The sequence below is a fragment of the Mustela lutreola genome, chromosome 15 (assembly GCF_030435805.1).
Source record: "Mustela lutreola isolate mMusLut2 chromosome 15, mMusLut2.pri, whole genome shotgun sequence".
NCBI classification, from domain to species: domain Eukaryota; kingdom Metazoa; phylum Chordata; class Mammalia; order Carnivora; family Mustelidae; genus Mustela; species Mustela lutreola.
The window spans coordinates 51,819,243-51,839,303 of NC_081304.1; the positions used below are offsets into that span (position 1 = coordinate 51,819,243).

At 48.1% G+C, this 20,061-nt stretch overlaps 1 protein-coding gene across 5 annotated transcripts in view; it reads left to right on the forward strand.

The window, feature by feature from the left end:
• PIGL (phosphatidylinositol glycan anchor biosynthesis class L) overlaps positions 1 to 20,061 on the forward strand; it is a 65,549-nt gene that overhangs the window by 36,852 nt on the left and 8,636 nt on the right. For 2 of the 5 annotated variants that reach the window (XM_059149953.1, XM_059149956.1), the window contains exons 3-6: positions 9,652 to 9,742; positions 15,553 to 15,620; positions 18,385 to 18,416; positions 19,872 to 20,005. In XM_059149953.1, coding sequence (XP_059005936.1) covers positions 9,652 to 9,742; positions 15,553 to 15,620; positions 18,385 to 18,416; positions 19,872 to 20,005 — 325 coding nt within the window. The remainder of the gene's footprint in view (positions 1 to 9,651; positions 9,743 to 15,552; positions 15,621 to 18,384; positions 18,417 to 19,871; positions 20,006 to 20,061) is intronic. The other 3 variants (XM_059149954.1, XM_059149955.1, XM_059149957.1) reach the window with 2 other exon arrangements.

Here is a 20,061-nt window from a genome sequence, read left to right on the forward strand (position 1 = left end):
TGGCCTCTTCTTCAGACTCACCTTCCTCCAGATCTTGGCAGCTTTGGTGCTGTTGGCTGCTCTGCTCCCATTCTCCCAACTTACCTTTACTGAACTGTCTTCCTTGTCTTCCACCATGTCCTTCCCAGCCCATCCCTCAGGAGTTTTTCAAGCAAGGCCTCTTGCAAATCCCAGGATAGCCCTGGCCACAACTTTTTATGAGAATTTTCTTTTTTAATGTGCTCTTCGAATTTTGATGATCTTAAAACAAACCAAACAAGTAAGCATCCCTTGGATGAATCGTTTATAACCAAGTCCCACCAATCTCAAACCCCCTCCTGGCACTTTGGATGGTTACACCAGGTGATCCCTAAATGAAGTGACAGCATTTGACTGTAATACAGTGTTCTGGAGTCCCTCATGTTTGAAACCAGAGTCATCTCTGACGTGACTTTCTTCCTCGTTCGTACCATCTAATTAGCTGCTAAATCTGGCGAAGTCTTCTTTGGTAAAAAGCCGTTCGCTTTTTGCTCTTTTTCATTCCCACTTCCTTTGGCCTAGACGGAGACTGTAGCCACTTCGCCATCCTCTGCTCCCCCAAGTCATTCCTCAGACTGAATTTCCTAATGCATACCAGATCTGGCCACTTGCTAAGGAAACTTTTCCATAACTCCTTGGTTTATGCCAGTCTTCTATAAAGTGACAGAAACCCGCTAAACGGAACTTCCTAGTCTCAAATCCCAGCCCTGCATTTACCCTACACACCTCAGCTCACATGCTTTTTCTCTATCTGGGATTTGGCTCCATCCCAGGACCCTGAGATCATAACCTGAGCTGAAACCAAGAGTCAGCCACACAACGAACTGAGCCACCCAGGTGCCCCTTCGTGAAACTATTCCTTTTTTTTTCTTTTTTTTTTTTAAGATTTTATTTATTTATTTGATAGAGATTACGAGTAGGCAGAGAGACAGACAGAGAGAGAGGAAGGAAGCAGGCTCCCTGCTGAGCAGAGAGCCCGATGCGGGGCTTGATCCCAGGACCCTGGGACCATGACCTGAGCCGAAGGCAGAGGCTTTAACCCACTGAGCCACCCAGGCACGCCCGTGAAACTATGCTTGATCCTTATCATAGAGCCTTTTATTTTCCCTCTCGGAGCAACCACAGCAATTTGTTTGACTTTTCTTATAGCGCTTTTTTGTCTTGGATTTCATTATTTGAATGCTTATCTGAGCCTTCTGTCTACTTGCCTCCCTTCTGTTATGCTGTGGGTACCATGCCAGAGGGCTCAGGGTCACCTAAATGGTACTGTGCCATTTCTGCTCTCACAGCTTCCTCAGGGCTCCCCACTTGCCCTCTTTGGGATTCCAGTGGGTGCGAGCAAGGCCCTGGGCGGCCCAGAGGGGTTCAAGGCTCTGCCTTCTGGCTGTCTTGTCTTGTTTCCTGGCCTATGACAGTGTTCAAGAAGCTGGCCAAAATCATGTATGAACCCTTTCTCTGAGGTAACTCTAATTTTGATTCTTTGAAAAACAGCAGTGAGGCAGAAACTTCAGGCGCCAGAAGACTTAACAGGCCAGTAAAAGGTTATGCTACTTCCTCTTTCTTCTCTATTCAAAAACATACCACACAGCCTCTGTTTAGGGAGAGTCCTTTGCTCATATATCCAAGAATACTTAGAGACCCATCCCCACCACCACTCTCTTCTCTGTCGGAGGTTGGGAAAGAGGAAAGGAGGGGTTGGGATACTGGTATCTGCCTCTTAAACCACTTCTTTGGAGGCAGGAAGGGGCAAACTGACATCTGTGACCCCCTTGAAGTGAGTTCAGTGAACAGGTTCGTCTCGGGTTTTCCACAGCCACATTAGACAACAAATTGGCAATTTTTTGACAGATTTCTCCCATGAGCTTGGCAAGATTTGCGTACTTTATTTGTGGCGGTAATACGAGGGGCATGTGAGCCCAGGGGTAGTCTACCTGCCTTCAGTACAATACCTAATGGTCGTGGCCTGGGAATCACTCTAGTGTCCTCTGAGAAAGAAAAACCCCATGTTGTGGGGACTGATTTTTTTTTAACCCCCTTTTCAGTCTCCTTTCTTTTTCTGAGACTTTTTTTACTTTCTCCTTGGTTTCATTTCCCCCAGCATTTTTTTTCCTCTGTTTATCTCATTGGTGATCCCAAGACACCCCAGAAGCTGCCTGGCCCAGCTTTTAAAATGTCACCCCTCCAACCTCCCTTCTGCATAGATGCAATTCCTTTGCCCTCCCGCACGGCCTCTCCAGCCTCCAGCAGCCCCCCTCCAGCTTGACCTAACGACAGGAGACCTCCCCGAATGGCCCATTGGGGGCGGTGTTTGCAACCCGAGGCCTCCCGGGTCGGCGCGACGAGCCCCAGGTAAACTTCCAGGCTCTCCACCAGCCTCAGGGCGAGCACTGAACTTGAATGACCTTTGCTCGCTTTGCATGACAAAGGAAGTAATCGAGTTTAGAAAAGTGCCGGAGGTGGGGGGAGGGGAGGGCTGAACCTTCCAGCTCCCGGCCCGTACCAGCCACAAGACCAAATAAGGGCGTGTGAGGCACCTCCGTCCGCGTTCAAGTTCAGAGTGCAGTGTGCAAACGTGGAGCTCGGTTTTCAGAGAGATAAGCTATTACCCAACCCTGGTGGCGTTCCAGCCACAGGGCCTCTGGGTAGAGAGGCTGGGTCTGGGGGGAGGAGGGAAGACCTGGGCCGTTGGGTTTTCCCAGCCTGGAGGGAGGAGGGAAGGCTTCTGCCTGCAGGAACTGACAGTCCACAGATTTTCAGAGCCTTTCCGTGACTCTCTTGACAGGGTGAGTCATTAGAATGTGTAGGAAAGGTCGGAGTTTGAGGCTATTCAGCCAGGAGGAAAACAAACATTATTTTTATGAACCCGCACAGGCCGAGAGGCCCGGCTTGTTTACCGAACACTGAGGTCTAGGGCAGCGCTAAGTTTGGGGCATTTTCCAGCAGTCATAATGCCTGTTTGCTAAACACGGAGAGCTGGCTTCGCTGTTGGCACTTCTCCGGGGCTATCTGAGCCCCACAAAGGGCCCTCATCTCCGTGTGATGCCTCGTGTGCCGCAGCAACCCCTGGCTGACAAGGGCCGGGGCCTGAGCAAGCTACTCCTGACGCCTGCCTTCCCTCCTGCCTCGGCCCTTCCCTCGCCTTCCCTCTGCAAATCCCTTCTCATCCTGCAGCAGCAGCAGCACAAATCCACCCCTGCTAGGCTCAGCCCTGAAGTGCTGGAGAGTTAGCACCTTTGGAGAGAAATACTTCTGCCCTTTTTCCTGCTGGATGGACAGTGCAAGGTGTTTTCAGACGACTTTGCAGACAGCCCTGCGGGATCACATAGCCGAGGTCCAGCTGTAAGGCCATCCTTGCGTTGGCTGTGCCTCTGTCTCCCTCCCTCTGTCACTCGCTCCGACTACCCACGCATCACACTCCCCAGCCAAGTCCCTACTTAGGCCTTCCTTGTAGGCTCTGCTTCCTGGGGACCTAGGCTGGATATCCAGAGGCCCGTACACTTTCAGAGAACATGTTCTACAGAGTTTCCCACTGAAATGTTGTCTTTTCAAAATTCAGTTCCTCTAAATACATTTCTATTCCTCTTTCATAGGAGTCTCATTCTTTGGCCAAAATCAAAGAAGCAAAATTAAAGTTTAATAACGTGACGGGTTTTCTTTTCCCCCGTTTTGCGCTAACATTCCCTTCCTTGGGTGTATCTACACTTTCTCTGCTTTTGCCTTGAACCTGCCCCCAAACTGGGTTATCTTTAGCATTTCTCCTGCACTGTACTTCCGGTAGTTGGAGAAACTGCTCCCTGGCGGCGGAACCCCAGAACTGCAGGCTCTGTCCCCTGTAATTGCAGTGAAAGTGATCTTTTGGGCTTCTTTAATTATTTCCTTAGAAGAATCTCTAGAAAGATAAGTCCAAGGGCAGAGGTAATAACGTGGGGCCAAATTGCCTTCTCGCTGAGATACAGCAACTGAAACTCTTGCCAACAGGGTCAAACAGGACAGAACCGCGTCCCAGTACAGTGTCTGTTCTCCCCCACCAGGACGGCCTGCTTTCATTTCACATTTCTTGGATTTTTTTTTTTTTCCAGAAAAAGCATTAAGAATATATGTTGGCAGCTTACATGTCTGGCTTTGTCAAGTGCCCGTTTTCTTCCACCAATCAGACCATTTTCCTGTTTTATGCAGTCCTCAGACTTCTCTATGAATGACCTTGGACGTTCCATCTTTATTCCCACATCCCCGTGGCTGGCTTCTTAGTGGGGAAACACCGCCTGACTGGTGTGGGATGTAGATGGAAAGAGCTGTGCCTAAATTAGAAAGTCAGGGACAAGGTGTGACTTGCGGACCACTTCGGTGTCTCAGCTTTACCACTCCTGAGCTGAGAGAGGGCTTGACAGACTGCAGTTCTCCCAAAGAGTGGGGGAGAGAGGCACCCCAAAGAAGGGAAGTCCCTGGTTTTCCTCCTCCTCCGTTCTTCGGATTTGTCATCTCAGCTCTACTGGGGCGAACCCTGGCCAGAAACTTGGTTTCGGTTCACCGCATCCCTCTGTTTCTGCCTGAGTCACTCAGCTTCACATCTCTGGAGACTAACCCAAGAGGGCCAGCCTCTGAGAGATTTCCAGACTCATTAAGATCTCAGGAAAAACCCCAAAGGACTTTGCTGATAATTAAAGGACGTTCCTGGGAATTCTAAGCGCCATAGCTTTATTACCATTCCTGGTGGGCCTGAACAGGTCTGGATTTGGGGGGAAGGAAGAAGCAGCAGAGGAACTACTATTTGGAATAGTGTTTTGGGTACTTGGGTGGCTCCGTCAGTTAATTGTCTGCCTTTGGTTCAGGTCACGATCCCAGAGTCCTGAATGGAGCAGGGAGCCTGCTTCTCCCTCTGCCTGCTGCTTTCTTTCTCTCTCTTTAAAAAATAAAATAAAATAAAATATTTATTTTACAAGTAAATAAATAAAATCTTTGGGGAAAAAAAAGAGAGAGAGAGAATACCTGTGTTTTGCCGAAGCGAATCTATCACAGGTTCCCATTCGCAGCAGATGAGGAGAGCATTCCCCAGTGTTCCTTAAGGGTAAAGACTGACTCTTGTTGGAGGCTTGATTTCTTCTGTTTTCATATTGGCCTGGAATTACATAACAGGATTTCCAAGGAGACAGGTTGGTTAACACGATGAAACCGGAGTCTTGATACAGACGTATTCTGTGACATTCCCGGTCAGCCAGTCCCCTGAGCACCTGTGCGTCTGCCTGTGGAACTCGATGGTTCGCTCCTGACCAGCTCTTTCCAGATGTAAACGGAAGTAAATGAGCCCAAGTTTAGGGGGGCTCACAGGGATAAGAAAGTAGGTATAAAAGCACCTGAGAAAAAAGAGAAAGCACCCGAGAATTTTAGGAAGAACGGAGTTCTTGCTATGAGTGATAGGTATGAGTCTTTAACTTCTGCCTATAAAATGCACAAATCCCTCTGCTTTTTTTTTAAGATTTTATTTATTTATTTGACAGAGAGAGAGATTACAAATAGAGAGGCAGGCAGAGAGAGAGGGAGAAGCAGTCCCGCCGAGCGGAGAGCCCGATGCGGGGCTTGATCCAGGACCCTGAGATCATGACCCAGGTGCCCCAATGTCTCTGCTTCTTTTTTTTTTTTTAAGATTTTATTTATTTATTTGACAGAGAGAGGTCACAAATAGGCAGAGGCAGGCAGAGAGAGAGGGGGAAGCAGACTCCCCATTGAGCAGAGAGCCCGATGCGGGGCTCCATCCCAGGACCTTAAGACCATGACCTGAGCCGAAGGCAGAGGCTTAACCCACTGAGCCACCCAGGCGCCCCATCTCTCTGCTTTTTAAAAACACTCTCTTGGGGTCCCTGGCTGGCTCAGTCGGTGGAGCATGGGACTCTTGATTTCAGAGCTCAGTCCCCTGCTGGCTGTAGAGATTGCCTAAAAAAACAAAACAAAATACTCCCTTAATGCTGATTGCTTGTGAGTCAACACACTTTCCACACAGTCTTCATAACAAGGTTCTTAAGAGATCTATACATGTTCTCTGTACCTTTGACTCGGTGATTAGATTTTTAAAAATATTTTATTTATTTATTTACTTACTTATTTGAGAGAGAGAGAGCACAAGTAAGCAGAGCAGCAGGCAGAGGGAGAGGGAGAAGCAGGCTGTCCGCCAAGCAGGGAGCCCCATGCGGGGCTCAATCCCAGGACCCTGGGATCATCATGACCTGAGCCAAAGGCAGAGGCTTACCTGACTGAGCCACCCAGGTGCCCCAGTAATTATATTTCTATAACTTTATTTGAAGGAAATATTGAGAGAAGCATACAAAAAATTATGTATAGGCACACCTGGCTGATTCAGTCGCTAGAGCGTGAGACTCTTGACCTCGGAGCAATGAGTTACAAGTCCCATGTTGGGTGTGGAGCCTACTTCAATTAAAAAAAAAAAAAAAGGTTACCTATGAGGATTATTATCATAATAATAAAAATTGGAAACAACCTAAATAATCAGTAAAGTCCAGGCTTTACATATTTTGGTGTATTTGAATCAGGATTTGGTTACGTATATAGCAAATAACGGAAAGTCTACAATAACTGTAATCCAAGGATTTGTGCCATGTAGGGCTGGTGGGGTGCCTTTGTTCCAAAACTCCTCCGGGTCCGGGCTTCTCCTTTTTGGTTACTCTATTGTGTCTGGCTTTTATACCCAAGATTGCTTCATGGGCCAAGATGGCTACCAACTCCAGCCTGCGCTGTTTACATTCAGCGAATTGTTCATCTGTCAGAGAAGAAAGGACTGCCAATGTTAGTACTTGAACTCAAACCTTGAGTTGATGAGGGTTGAATTTGGGGCAAAGAACCACACCAGTCGTTGGTCTGAAAGAGTCATTTTTGTATTTGTTCGAAGGTTCCCAGAGTCAAATTTTCTGTGTCCCTACCTAGAGGGGAGATGATCCCACCAGGATGCCTCGTTCCCGTACACAGTTCATACTTTGTTGGTGCCTGGCCTGTTTTATAATGTTGCTGTCTTCTGAACGTCTTACTTGGGTGTTCCAACCCCAAAGGCTGGTATAGCTCCTTCGGCTCAGCCAGAGGCCACTTCTGTCAATCTGCTGGTGCTTATTAAGCCCCTAGACGCAGTTCCTTGCCTGTGGCCGAAGCTCATTTACTCATTGTTTATTTAAATAAATTGTTCTTTGACTTGGATTGTACCCAGTTCCACATGAGAAACAGAAGGGCGAGACACAGATCTGTTCTCATATTTTGGCATGAGGCTAGGGAGACACACAAAGCAATAGAAATTAAGATAAATGCTATAACTAATTAGATGCGAAGCGGGGTGGTCCAGGCCACAGCTGATAGAAATGTTCACTATGGGGGCACCTGGGTGGCTCAGTGGTTTAAAAGCCTCTGCCTTCGGCTCACGTCATGATTCTGGGGTGCTGGGATCGAGACCCACATCAGGCTCTCTGCTTAGCAGGGACCCTGCTTCCTCCTCTCTCTCTCTCTGCCTGCCTCTGCCTACTTGTGATCTCTGTCTGTCAAATAAATAAATAAAATCTTAAAAAAAAAAAAAAGAAAGAAAGAAATGTTTACTACAATTCCTAAATGTGAGAAAGGTTGATAGTAAAGAATTTGGCTTTGCCCAAAGAGAGATCTGGCCTTTGCCCTTGGCTTCTTCGAAGTAATCTGTGTCAAACCTAAGAGCAGTACTTTGGGGTTTTAGGGCCGGGGCTTTAGGGCCGCGCAGGGTCAGCCCACCTGGAGGCTGAGGTCGACCACATGGACCATCAATCGGTCATGCCCAAGTAACGGAACCCCAATAAAAACTCTGAACACCAAAGCTGCAGTGAGCTTCTCTGGCTGGCAGTCCTCCCTGTGTGTTGTCACACATCACTGCCGGCAGAATCACACGTCCCCCAGGGAGAGGACAACATATTGTTCACATTCAGAGCCCTCTCAGATTCTACACCCTGTGTTCTCTTCCTTTGGCTGATTTAGTCTGCATCCTTTCCCTGTTAGTGGCTCAGTCGGTTAAGATCTGCCTTCGGCTCAACTCGTGATCTCAGGGTCCTCAGATCGAATCCCACATGGGGGGGGGGGCGGTTCCTGCTCAGAGGGGAGTCTGCTTCTCTGTCTGCCCCTCACCCTGCCTGTGCTCTCCCTCTCTCTGTCAAATAAAGAAATAAAATCTTTTAGAAAGGAAAGAGAGAGAGAGAGAGAGAGGTGGATATCTGTTAGTAGGACTATAAATAGGGGTGCCTGGCTGGCTCAGTGGGTTAAGCCTTTGCCTTCAGCTCAGGTCATGATCTCAGGGTCCTGGGATCGAGTCCTGCATCAGGCTCTCTGTTCAGCAGGGTGCCTGCTTCCTCCTCTCTCTCTCTGCCTGTCTGTCTGCGTACTTATGATCTCTGTCCGTCAAATAAATTAAAAATAAAAAAATTATTAAAAAATAATAATTCAAGGGGCGCCTGGGTGGCTCATTGGGTTAAAACCTCTGCCTTTGGCTCAGGTCATGATCCCAGAGTACTGGGATCGAGTCCCACGTCGGGCTCTTTGCTCAGCGGGGAGCCTGCTTCTCTCTCTCTCTCTCTCTCTCTGCCTGCCTCTCTGTCTACTTGTGATTTCTCTCTGTCAAATAAATAAATAAATAAATAAAATCTTAAAAAATAATAATAATAATAATTTAATTTTTTAAATGAACAAATAAAAAGACTACCCATTATATCCCCAAACTGAGGTCAAATTGAGACCTTGGCCTTGTGGTAGGTGATGCTATAGATTGATGCACAAAAAACAGACAGAGGAGGAGATAGGCCTATGGCATGGCCGAATGGAAACTCACAGAAGGTGCGGACTTCTGCCCCGGAGAGCAGCCCCACTGTGGTGCAGCCCCATTGGACGGAGTATGCTGCTGGCTCCGTAGGGCTAGAATATCTCGGCTCTGCAGTCAGAAAGCCGAATCCGAATCCGCCTCCAACAACCTTGCAAGCGGGCTCCCTAACTGCGTCGATAAAGGCTCCTTCTGTAGATGTTCATGAGGTTAAATGAAGAAACATAGCTTTGTACTTTTTTTTTTTTTTTTAAAAGATTTTTATTTATTTATTTGACAGAGAGAGATCACAAGTAGGCAGAGAGGCAGGCAGAGAGAGAGAGAGAGGGAAGCAGGCTCCCTGCTGAGCAGAGAGCCCGACATGGGACTCGATCCCAGGACCCTGAGATCATGACCTGAGCCGAAGGCAGCGGCTTAACCCACTGAGCCACCCAGGTGCCCAGCTTTGTACTTTTTCTTAAAGCACTGTTGCTTTTACTCTTGCAAAGATAGATATCATTCTGTGGTGTGGCCACATTTGTTCCTAACCCGTACGTTTCCCGAGCTTTAGATCAAAGCCTGATCTCTTCAGTGTCTGTCTCTTCCCCTCAGCAGCGAGCACAGGGCTCCAAAAGTGTGTTGTGTGGAGGTGTGCGCTGATCTCTAGTTGCATCACATTTCCAAATCTTACCTCTTTTGCTGAAATCTGGATCCTTAAGGGTGCCCCCCCACCCCTGCCCCATACAGTTCCTATCACGGGGCTGGCACATGCGTACCAGAGCTTAGGGAGGAGTTCACACCTGATTAGAAAAGGTGTTTCTTCTTTCCAGGGACTTCCCAGATGACCCAGGTGTGCAGTGGGACACAGAGCGTGTGGCTGGCACCCTCCTCCAGCACGTGGAAGCAAACGGCATCAACCTGGTAAGCAGACATCCTCCCTGAACGAAAAGCCAAGGATCCCGGTCACACCTTTACCTGTGGCTGCCTCCTCTAGAGCTCTCTTTTAAACCTGCAGACGGGGGCGCCTGGGTGGCCCAGTTGGCTAAGCGTCTGCTTTCAGCTCAGGTCACCATCCCAGGATCCTGGGTTCGAGTCCCACGTAGGGCTCCCTGCTCAGCAAGGAGTCTGCTTCTCTCTCTCCCCCTGCCCCTCCATTCCAGTCATGCGCGCTCTCTCTCTCTAATAAATAAATAAAATATTTTAAAAAACAAAAACAAAAAAATAAACCTATGGAGGACCAAACACACCCTTTGTGGGACTGTGTAACTAAACTGCCACAGGTGGACACAGAGGTTTTTTCCAAGCTATGTCCTCTTTAACCGTCCCCAACCCCAGCCTCTGTCCTGCCTTCTCAAAACTCAGGGCCCCAGGAGCCCGAGCTATGGCTCCTGTTTGTACAGAACTTCACCTTTTCCCAAGCATTTTCATGTTTAGGGGACCATTTAAACTTTAAAAGGTAAATGTTGGGCGCCTGCCTCTCTGCCTGCTTGTGAACTCTGTCTGTCAAATGAATAAATAAAATCTTAAAAAAATAAAATAAAGTGGTTTCCTTAAGTAGGGAAATTAAATCAATTCAGGATTGTCCTGACGATTAAGGGCCCTCACACACTGGAATGAACACGAGCACCTCAAACGACAGGAAAAAGCTCCAGGTAGACAGGTGGCAGTTAACCGTCTGGGCAGTCTGGGGACAAGCACGGTCTGGGCCTGTTCTCATTCTTGGGGATATAAAAATGTCATGGCGATCCCTGCCTTCACGGACCCTCCAGTCTAGTTCATAAGACATGGTCTGTATGTCAAAGAATTAACAGCAACTTGCAGGATACATGCCAAATACTGTAGGATTCCCAAAGCGGGCCGAAGAAGTCACAGAAGGCTTCTTGGAGAAGGCAGTCTTGAGATGCGGCCTGGACCACAAATCACTTTTCTGGGACACAAACTTGGGAGACTCTTCTGAGAGCAAAAATGGCACGGAGAGCTGTCCGTGCCCCGAGACCCCTCCCCGGATGCTCAGAGCTGTGGTCAAATGCAACATGGTCTAAAACAGAAACCCGGCCCCCTGGCAACGACTGATCCTGTTCACCAGTGTGCAGTGCGTAAGGACTGCCTGGTTGTTTAGGAATTTAAGTGGTAAATTTTAGGCATTAGCCCATGAGGAACTGTCATTGTCATTTTAGAGGTGGACAGTAAGCCTTCTCAGTGGCCACAACATCGACCACTGGCAAGGCCCGGTCCAGAGGACCCCGGCAGAGCTGAGATGGGGGCTCCTGCCCTTGTTGACCAGTATATGCGAATCTGCACTGTTGCTCTACCTCTGACTAAAATGTTCTCCGGCAGTGCGCGTGAATGTACCCTTGTGCCTTCTGGAGTGAGAAATTGAGGCTAAAAATCCTAGCTTCATCCCTTGCTGACCTCGGGCAAGCTTCTCAGCTTCTGGAAGCCTGAGTTTCCTCAATGTCAAATGAAAACTGTGGTAACATTTGCCTTTTATTTTATTTTTTAGAAGATTTTATTTATTTATTTGACAGAGAGAGAAATCACAAGTAGGCAGAGAGGCAGGAAGCAGGCTCCCCACTGAGCAGAGAGCCCGATGCGGGACTCAGTCCCAGGACCCTGAGATCATGACCTAAGCCAAAGGCAGAGGCTTTAACCCACTGAGCCACCCAGACGCTCCAAGGCAACCATTTTAAAACAGCTCTTTAACTCACCTTGCTGTTAATAAGGAAACTCCCAAGCTGTCATGGTGCAGTAAGGAATAATTTCCCTGGCCTGCACTTCATACAACAGTAAGCGTGTAAGGCCACGCTAACACCATTGTCAGTGAGGACGTACGTGGCCATAATCGAGCTCAGCCCCCAGGAGGCACTGAAATATACTTTCCCACAGTCCCCGTAGGCCCTGGTGGGCCAGGGGCGAGGGCTTAGTAGCAGACAGGGGAGAAGTCGCTCAGTGGCAGAATCAGGGACCCAGGGACCCCCTCCAGACCAGAAGTATTGGCCACACAATGAGAAGATCAATGGGGAAGCAGAGACAGAAGCCAGGAGCACTGAGCTATGACATGGGAAGACAGATTCCCACCTGGGCTGAGCTAGGATGATCCTAAAAGCTTTCCTCCGCTCCAGAGGAAAGCTGGCTCTGCAGGGGTTAACCCCAGGAGATGGAAGGAAACCAGGTGCCATCTGGTCCCAGCCCCACCGTGTTTGCCGAGCTGCCAGGGCATGGCTTTAAAAGCTTTATGATGCTGCCCTCTATAGAGAGCAGCCGAGGGGTTCAGTAGTGTCTTTCCGTGGCAAGCAGGCTAGGTCCGGGGTCCGGCCCCTATGTGGACCTTTCATTCAACAAGTATTTATTGAGCGCCTGGTCTGTGATATTCCCTACTTGCTGTATTCCGGCGATATAGACATGAAACCAAACACCCAGTCCCTCCTCCCTAAGGGATCCGTGACATGTGGGCCCCCATCGTTGTTTGCTGTGGGGGACAATGCTTACCAGCATCTCAGGCTTTTCCCCACTGACCGCCCCCTCAGTCATCACAGCAAATCTATCTTCAGACATGGCCAGATGTGCCTGGGGCGACATAGCCCCCAGTTGAGAACCACCATCTTAGAGAAACCAGAGCAGCCCCTCCATTACCACTGGAGTCTGGGTAAGATTTCATTTGAACAAAGATTTCCACAGTTTTGGGGGGAGGGGTGGGTGAGGTGGATGGAGTTCTAGAAAGAGCTACAGGGTCACCGTTGTCACATTAAATATCTGCAAAAGTCCAGGGAGCTGGATACAATTCTGCTCAGCCCTCCTTGTGACAGAAAGAAAAAGGGAGACTATAGGAAGAAACAGAGACCTAGGAGAATTTCAGAAGTGATTGAGCCAAGCTCCAGCGGACCCCTAATCCCCCCTAACTAGGAAGTGCTCTCCAGCCCACCCAGGGTAATGACTAGCCCCACTGTCATGGTCTCCTCATAAGAGCAGGCTTGGAGTTGAGACTCTCTAGCCTGTCCTGTTGTACATACACATTCCTGAACATTTCCACGTCGGGGTGTTGTGTCTTCACCTCAACCCCGCCAGGAAGGCAGAGCAGGTATTACTTTTCTTATCTGGCAATGAGACGACCAACAACACATTGAACCTTGAAATAACTTCCAGGGGTCAAGTTCTGTGACCTGCACAATGGCAGGGGTTAAGGAGGGTCCAAGATAAGAGTAGAATTGAGTCAACACTGTGTTGGATGGAACACTGGGATCAGAACAGGGTACTTGAGTTAGTTACATGATTTTACATTTTGTTTTGTTTTGTTTTGTTTTGTTTTAAGTAGGCTCCTTGCCCAATGTGGGGCTTGAACTCACGACCCTGAGATTAAGAGTCATATGCTCTATAGACCGAGCCCCAGCCAGGCGCCCCACAGTTTATGTGTTATAATAGACTGTATTCTTTAGAGCAGCTTTAGGTTCATAGTAAAGTCAAGCGGAAGGTACCCAAAAACTCCCCGTCTCCATGATTTTTTACAATCAGGAAACCAACACTGACATATTAACACCCCCCAGTCCACAGTTTACATGAGGGCCCACTTTTGGTACTGTACATTCCATGGGCTTTGACAAATGTATAATGACACGTGTCCACAATTCGCTTTTTTTTTTTAAAGATTTTATTTATTAATTTGACAGAGAGAAATTACAAGTAGATGGAGAGGCAGGCAGAGAGAGAGAGATAGGGAAGCAGGCTCCCTGCTGAGCAGAGAGCCCGACGCGGGACTCGATCCCAGGACCCTGAGATCATGACCTGAGCCGAAGGCAGCGGCTTAACCCACTGAGCCACCCAGGCGCCCCACAATTCGCTTTTTATAAGCCTTTAACTCTTTTTTGTTTTTGTTTTTGTTTTTAATTTTCCAGAAGGGAGAATTTCAAGCCTGCAACTGTAGAGAGAAGTTTAATGAACTTCCATGTTCCTATCACTCGGTTCCTGTAATCATTAACTCACAGTCAATATTAGCTTCATTTAAACAGCTGTTCTTTTTTTTTTTTTAAGATTTTATTTATTTATTTGACAGAGAGAGAGATCACAAGCAAGCAGAGAGGCAGGCAGAGGAGGAGGGGGGAAGCAGGCTCCCTGCTGAGCAGAGGACTCTGGGACCACGACCCGAGCGGAAGGCAGCAGCCCAACCCACTGAGCCACCCAGGCGCCCCCTGTATTATTTCAAAGCAAATCTTTGTCATCATATTTCGTATTTAAATATTTTAGCATGCATTTCTAATCGTGAACAAGTCCTTTTTTTTTTCTTTAAAGATTTTATTTATTTACTTGACACAGAGAGAGATCACAAGTAGGCAGAGAGGCAGGCAGGAAGAGGAGGAAGCAGGCTCCCCGCTGAGCAGAGAGCCCTATGCGGGGCTCGATCCCAGGACCCTCAGATCATGACCTGAGCTGAAGGCAGAGGCTTAACCCACTGAGCCACCCAGGCGCCCCCGACAGCAAGTCCTTTATTAACCTAACTATAACACCATTGTCACCCCTAAACATTCACAATTCCTTGATACCAGTGTTTTGTATTTCCAATAGTCTCATGTCATAAATATGTTTTCATTTTGTGCTTATTTTTACGACTTGTTTGAATCAGGATACGTTAACAGGACTTTAAATTTTCTTTTCATCTGCAGTTCCCACCCCCCATCCTGTGCCCAGTAGAGGTTTGCTGCTCTCACTGTAACAGAGAGTTCTCTATACATGAAGTCAGCATTTTATGATTTAAAATAGAAACACCAGTAGCGAAGCCCTTCTCAGCCTATACCGATCTCCATCCTACTCCTTTTAGTCCATGTGGCATGCTGCGCACTTTCCTTGGGGACAGCTTACCTCTTTCCACTTCCCCTAACCAACTACTCCTGTTCCTTTTTCTGAGTCCCTGTTCTCTTTTTAAAATTTCTTTTATTATTCAAGGTAACATGATTATTATTCAGACTTACTTGGTCTTTTTCATAACCTATCTGTACAGAAGTGAAATGTTGGAACCCAGCCTAGCTTATCCTTAATAAGTAGAAGATACAGAGGCAGTCCGGGTGTGAATAGACTTCTGTGATCTTAACCCCGGGGCACGGTGGGTGCTGTCCCTCAAAGCCTTTGTGCCCTCAGTACAGCACAAGGAACGGGGCCACATAAACATAAATCAGCCAGCATCTACAAGAACAAAGTTCACCCCGCAGCCAGCCATGAGAAGGAAGCATGCTAATAAATGGCCAGGCAGATAAGAAACTAAGATCCTCTAAACCTGGTTTGTATTGTGGCCGAATTCCCCTCTGCTTCACTGGCCCAGAACAAGAGTAAACAGTAAAACCCACACAGTCTCCACACAACTGGCCAACACAATGGGTTTACCCCACCGATCCGCTTGGAAGTGAGTTCAGCTGTACCCAGAATTGGGTACAGAATTCGTGTGCTCCTTTTCTGGCCCGGGGAACGGGAAACAGCTGCCTTGAAACTGACGCAGAGAAAGTATTCAATCATGAGTGACCACCCTGGGGTGCCTAGGTGGCTCAGTGGGTTAAGCCTCTGCCTTCAGCTCGGGTCATGATCTTGGGGTCCTGGGATCGAGCCCCGCATCGGGTTCTCTGCTTGGCGGGGAGCCTGCTTCCCCCTCTCTCTCTGTCTGACTCTCTGCCTACTTGTGGTCTCTGCCAAATAAGAAAATAAAATCTTTAAAAAACAAAAAAATGAGTGACCACCCTGTTTCTCTACAGGTGGTGACGTTCGATGCAGGGGGAGTCAGTGGTCACCGAAATCATGTTGCTCTGTATGCAGCTGTGAGGTATGACTCTGCATGTTGCAGGTGGGAGGGGGCTCTGTTCATTTGGTCAGGGCAGATGTCTTCTAAAGGGCTTCCCCCCCTCACTGTATGAGCCCCAGGGAACTGGCCGCTGAAGCACAGAGAGCCAGCACTGGCCGCATTGCTCACCACAGCTCACCACGCCATGTGTTTGAGAAATCCCTCCAAAGTCATCTTATCATCGTTTTGCCTCCTCAACTCGTGAGGGTTTTTTCTGCACGGAAAAATGGGGTGACATTTTATTTCTGTCTTTGCTTTGGCCACAGAGAAGTTTCGGGCCAAACTTGCAACCCCATGTAGCACATGTGGGAGATTTGAGGGAGTGAGTTCTATAAATCAGTGTGCCTCATGGCTTCATCTTCTTTTTCCTCCTTTTTTAAAAAAAGATCTTACTTATTTCTTTGTCAGGGAGAGAAAGAGAGAGCGAGAGTGAGCACAAGCACGGGGAGAGGCAGGCTGAGGGAGAAGCAGGCTCCCCAGTGAGCAAGGAGCCCAATGTGGGACTTGATCCCAGGACCCTGGGATCATGACCTGAGCTGAAGGCAGATGCTTAACCAAGTGAGCCACCCAGGCATCCCTTTCCTCTTTTTATTCTAATTTCTTTTGTACGTTATTTTAAAAAGCTTTTATTTATTTATTTGACAGACAGAGAGAGAGGGAACACAAGCAGAGGGAGTGGGAGACACTGAGCAGGGAGCCCGAAGCGGGGCTCGATCCCAGGACCCTGGGATCATGACCTGAGCTGAAGGCAGACGCTTAACGACTAAGCCACCCAGGCGCTCCTCTTTTGTACATTTTGTACACTGTATCAATCTTTCTTTGGAGAAGGAAGATATACATATGTAATAGGAAAACTTTTGTTTTTCATAGCCACCCTATTGTACCGATAGGCATCTGTATTTTACTGGTAAAAAACAAAAAAAAATGCACCTCAGAGATATTGAGGGACTTATTCAAAGTCATGTAAACATAAACTGTGTTTCCCAGCCTCTAGAGAAGTACTTCTCCCCGGCGCCATGAGTGGGGGAGTGGTGGACCTGGCCTAGGGGAAGGGAGGGGACAACCGGAAGTAAAGGACTTACTTTAGAACTTTCTTCTAAACATGCCCCACATTCTCAGACCAGACCAGTGAAATATGTAAAGTTGGAAATGGTTCCCCTATCATTAAGTCCAACCACCTCATTTAACTGAGGAAGTGAAGTGGTTTTCTCAGCACGGCCAGGCTGAACAATGGCAGTAGTAGTAGAACTGAAATCCATTTCATATGAGTATGTTGTCTGTGTGTTGGTGGTGGAGTTGCACCCCTTATCCCATCTGGCTCCATCTCTCCACTTCCAAACAAAAGCAGGCAAGGGTTCTGGAGTTCATTGCTGTAGGATTACCCACTGCTGTTGGGAGTGTAGAACGGCCTTCACTGTGAGAAGGTGGGAGCAGGGGAAGTTGAAAAGGAGAAAGAACTATTAGAGAAGAAATATCAATTAATATTTTATTTTTATTTTTTTTAAGATTTTATTTATTTATTTGACAGACAGAGATCACAAGTAGGCAGAGAGGCAGGCAGAGAGAGAGGAGGAAGCAGGCTCCCTGTGGAGCAGAGAGCCCAATGTGGGGCTCCATCCCAGGACCCTGAGATCATGACCTGAGCTGAAGGCAGAGGCTTTAACCCACTGAGCCACCCAGGTGCCCCTCAATATTTTAAAATAGCCTCCTGTCACACTCAAATTCAATTTCAAAAGAGAGAAACTTTGAAAAGTTCATCATAGTTACCCTCGTCTCATGGGCAAAGCTTGGACCAAGGCACTTCATAACTATTAGTCGTCCCCCAGATTGGCTAATCTTGGGGATAGTGCCCATACTTGTCCTATAGCCAGAGGTATGGAATCCCAGAAACCTACATGGTGATTGATGCAAAAACACTACCTAAAAACCTGTGGGGGGGGGGCACCTGGGTGGCTCAGTGGGTTAAGCCTCTGCCTTCAGCTCAGGTCATGATCTCAGGGTCCTGGGATCGAGCCCCGAATCAGGCTCTCTGCTCAGCAGGGATCCTGCTTCCCCCTCTCTCTGCCTGCCTTTCTGCCTACTTGTGATCTCTGTCTGTCAAATAAATAAATAAAATCTTAAAAATTAAAAAAAAAAAACCTATGGGGGGGGGATCATAGGGTGTGGCAGGCCTTACCACTGTTGGGGAGGAAGAAACTTTATTCTGTCCAAGATTCTTCTAGCTGGACTAAGAATTAAAGTTCCACGAGAAATTATTAACAGGAGAAAATCAAATTTAATTTTGTCCCACAAAATCCATACAAACATGAATCCAGACAAACATGAAATTCCAGAGACTGTCAGGCAACATGAGACTTATATGTCATCCTGAGCTGGGGAGCACAGTGGGAGTCTGGGGTACAAGGAGAGGAAGACCATTAGCAGGAAGGTGGAAGGTTGAAATGTTTGGAAAGCAAAGGTGGCCCTTTTATCCCAATAAGTTTCTTAGATAAAAAGGAATCTTTACGACTAGTTCTCTTCCTGGTACAGGCCCGTTTCCAATGTAAGTTCAGCTGGCTGGGGGGGCAGGTACAAAGTGGTTTTCCTGAATTTGATGGGTTTTGATTGCTTTTAGCTCAAGGTAACTTACATGCCATTGTAGCCCATACTGGAGAGGCCTGCCCTTGACCCCTGTACTCTGAAGGCTCTTCCTGTTAACTGCAAAGCAATTCTTACTCCCTCTCACTCCTGACCTTTCCTCCTCCAGGACCCTCCACTCAGAAGGGAAGTTACCTAAAGGTAAGTGGTCTGTTTTGCCAAAGTCTGCTAATTACTATCCCTCTAAGAAACTTATTGGGTGAAATTTGTAAATATATGGAGAACTGCCCTAGGTCAAGCCAAGGGGCTGGGGAGGCTGGGTCACACTCCTCTTGACCTAGCTCACTGTGTCTGTCTATGTGGGTCCTCAGGCCTTAAAACCAGGTTGTCTCCATTGGGAAGTCCCCTGCCAGCCAGGCAGCCTCTGGGTGTGAGGGAAGGCCAGAGGTGTTAGGAACACAAAACCAATAGGAGATACATGTAGAAAAGAGACTTATTATAAAACTTGACTCATCCAAGTACAGAAGCTGAGAAGTCTCACAGTCTGCCTTCTGCAAACTGGGGCCCCAGGAAAGCTGATGGTGTCAGTCAGTCTGGGTCCAAAGGCCTGAGAAGTAGGAGAGCCAGTGGTGTAAATCCCGGTCCAAGGGCAGGAGATGACCAGTGTCTCAGCTCAAGAGTCAAGCAGAAAAGAACAAATTCTCCCTTCTACCTATTCTATTCAGGCCCTCGGTGGATGGGACCATGCCCACCCTCACTGAGGGGAGGGCTATCTGCTTTCCTGAGTCCACTGATTTAAATGTTAGTCTCATCCACAAATACCCTTCCAGGCACACCCAGAAGTAATCAGCCAAATATCTGGGTAACCTGTGACCCAGTTGAGTTGACACATGAAATTAACCATGACCCCAGGCCTTGCCCGCTCATCTGTCTAGCTTTCTTCCCAGGTGGGTCTTTTCTCACCTCCAATGTCCTTTCAGTCTGTCCATCTAAACTCCCATCACTTAGCTAAGGTGCAAACAGCTGATGGGTGTTTGAGGGGTTCACCTACTTGAAAGGTGTTTGACCCCACTTGGCCATTTACTGTGTGACACTAAGGCTTAACCTCTCTAGGCCAGTTTCTGGTCTGTCGATGGGAATCGGAAACATCCCCCAGGAGCGACAAGAAGATGATGCAAGTGAGAACACAGTCGGGTGTGCTCTTTCTGAGTGGGCCGATACCAGCCCTGTGAGACAGGCTTCCACTTTGTCAACACCACTTTACAGATGAGAAAACTGAGTCTCGGAGAGCTGAAGGCACTTTCCCAAGTCTGTCAGGTCTCAAGCATCAGAGCAGGAGCTAGGTCTCTTGCCTCAATCCCGAAATTCTGGTCTTCATTGCCTTTCCCTTGGCCTTGAAGTAGCCAGTTTCCAACCTTAATCTTGCTAGGGCTTGAGTAGAGAGCAGGTGGCCAGGTGTTCTGTGGTCCTTTCACTCTTCCTGTCTGTGAAAACGATGGGCAAAGAGCACCTTTGGTGCTACCGAGACATCTGGCTACTCCGTGGCCATGGTTTTGCCCTGCCCTGAGCCCCAAAGGAGGGGTAGGGTGCTCAGGGGAAATCTGCCTGGAAGCAACAAGACTCTTCACTTCTTCCCTCTCCACCTCTCCCAACCAGGGTGCTCAGTGCTCACGCTTCAGTCAGTGAATGTGTTGCGCAAGTACATCTCCCTTCTGGACCTGCCCTTTTCTCTGCTTCATACCCGGGATGTCCTCTTCGTGCTCACCAGCAAAGAAGTGGCACAGGCCAAGGTGAGGATTGTGAATTCCCCGACACCCTCCCTCCAGATCTCTGTCCCAGACCCCCT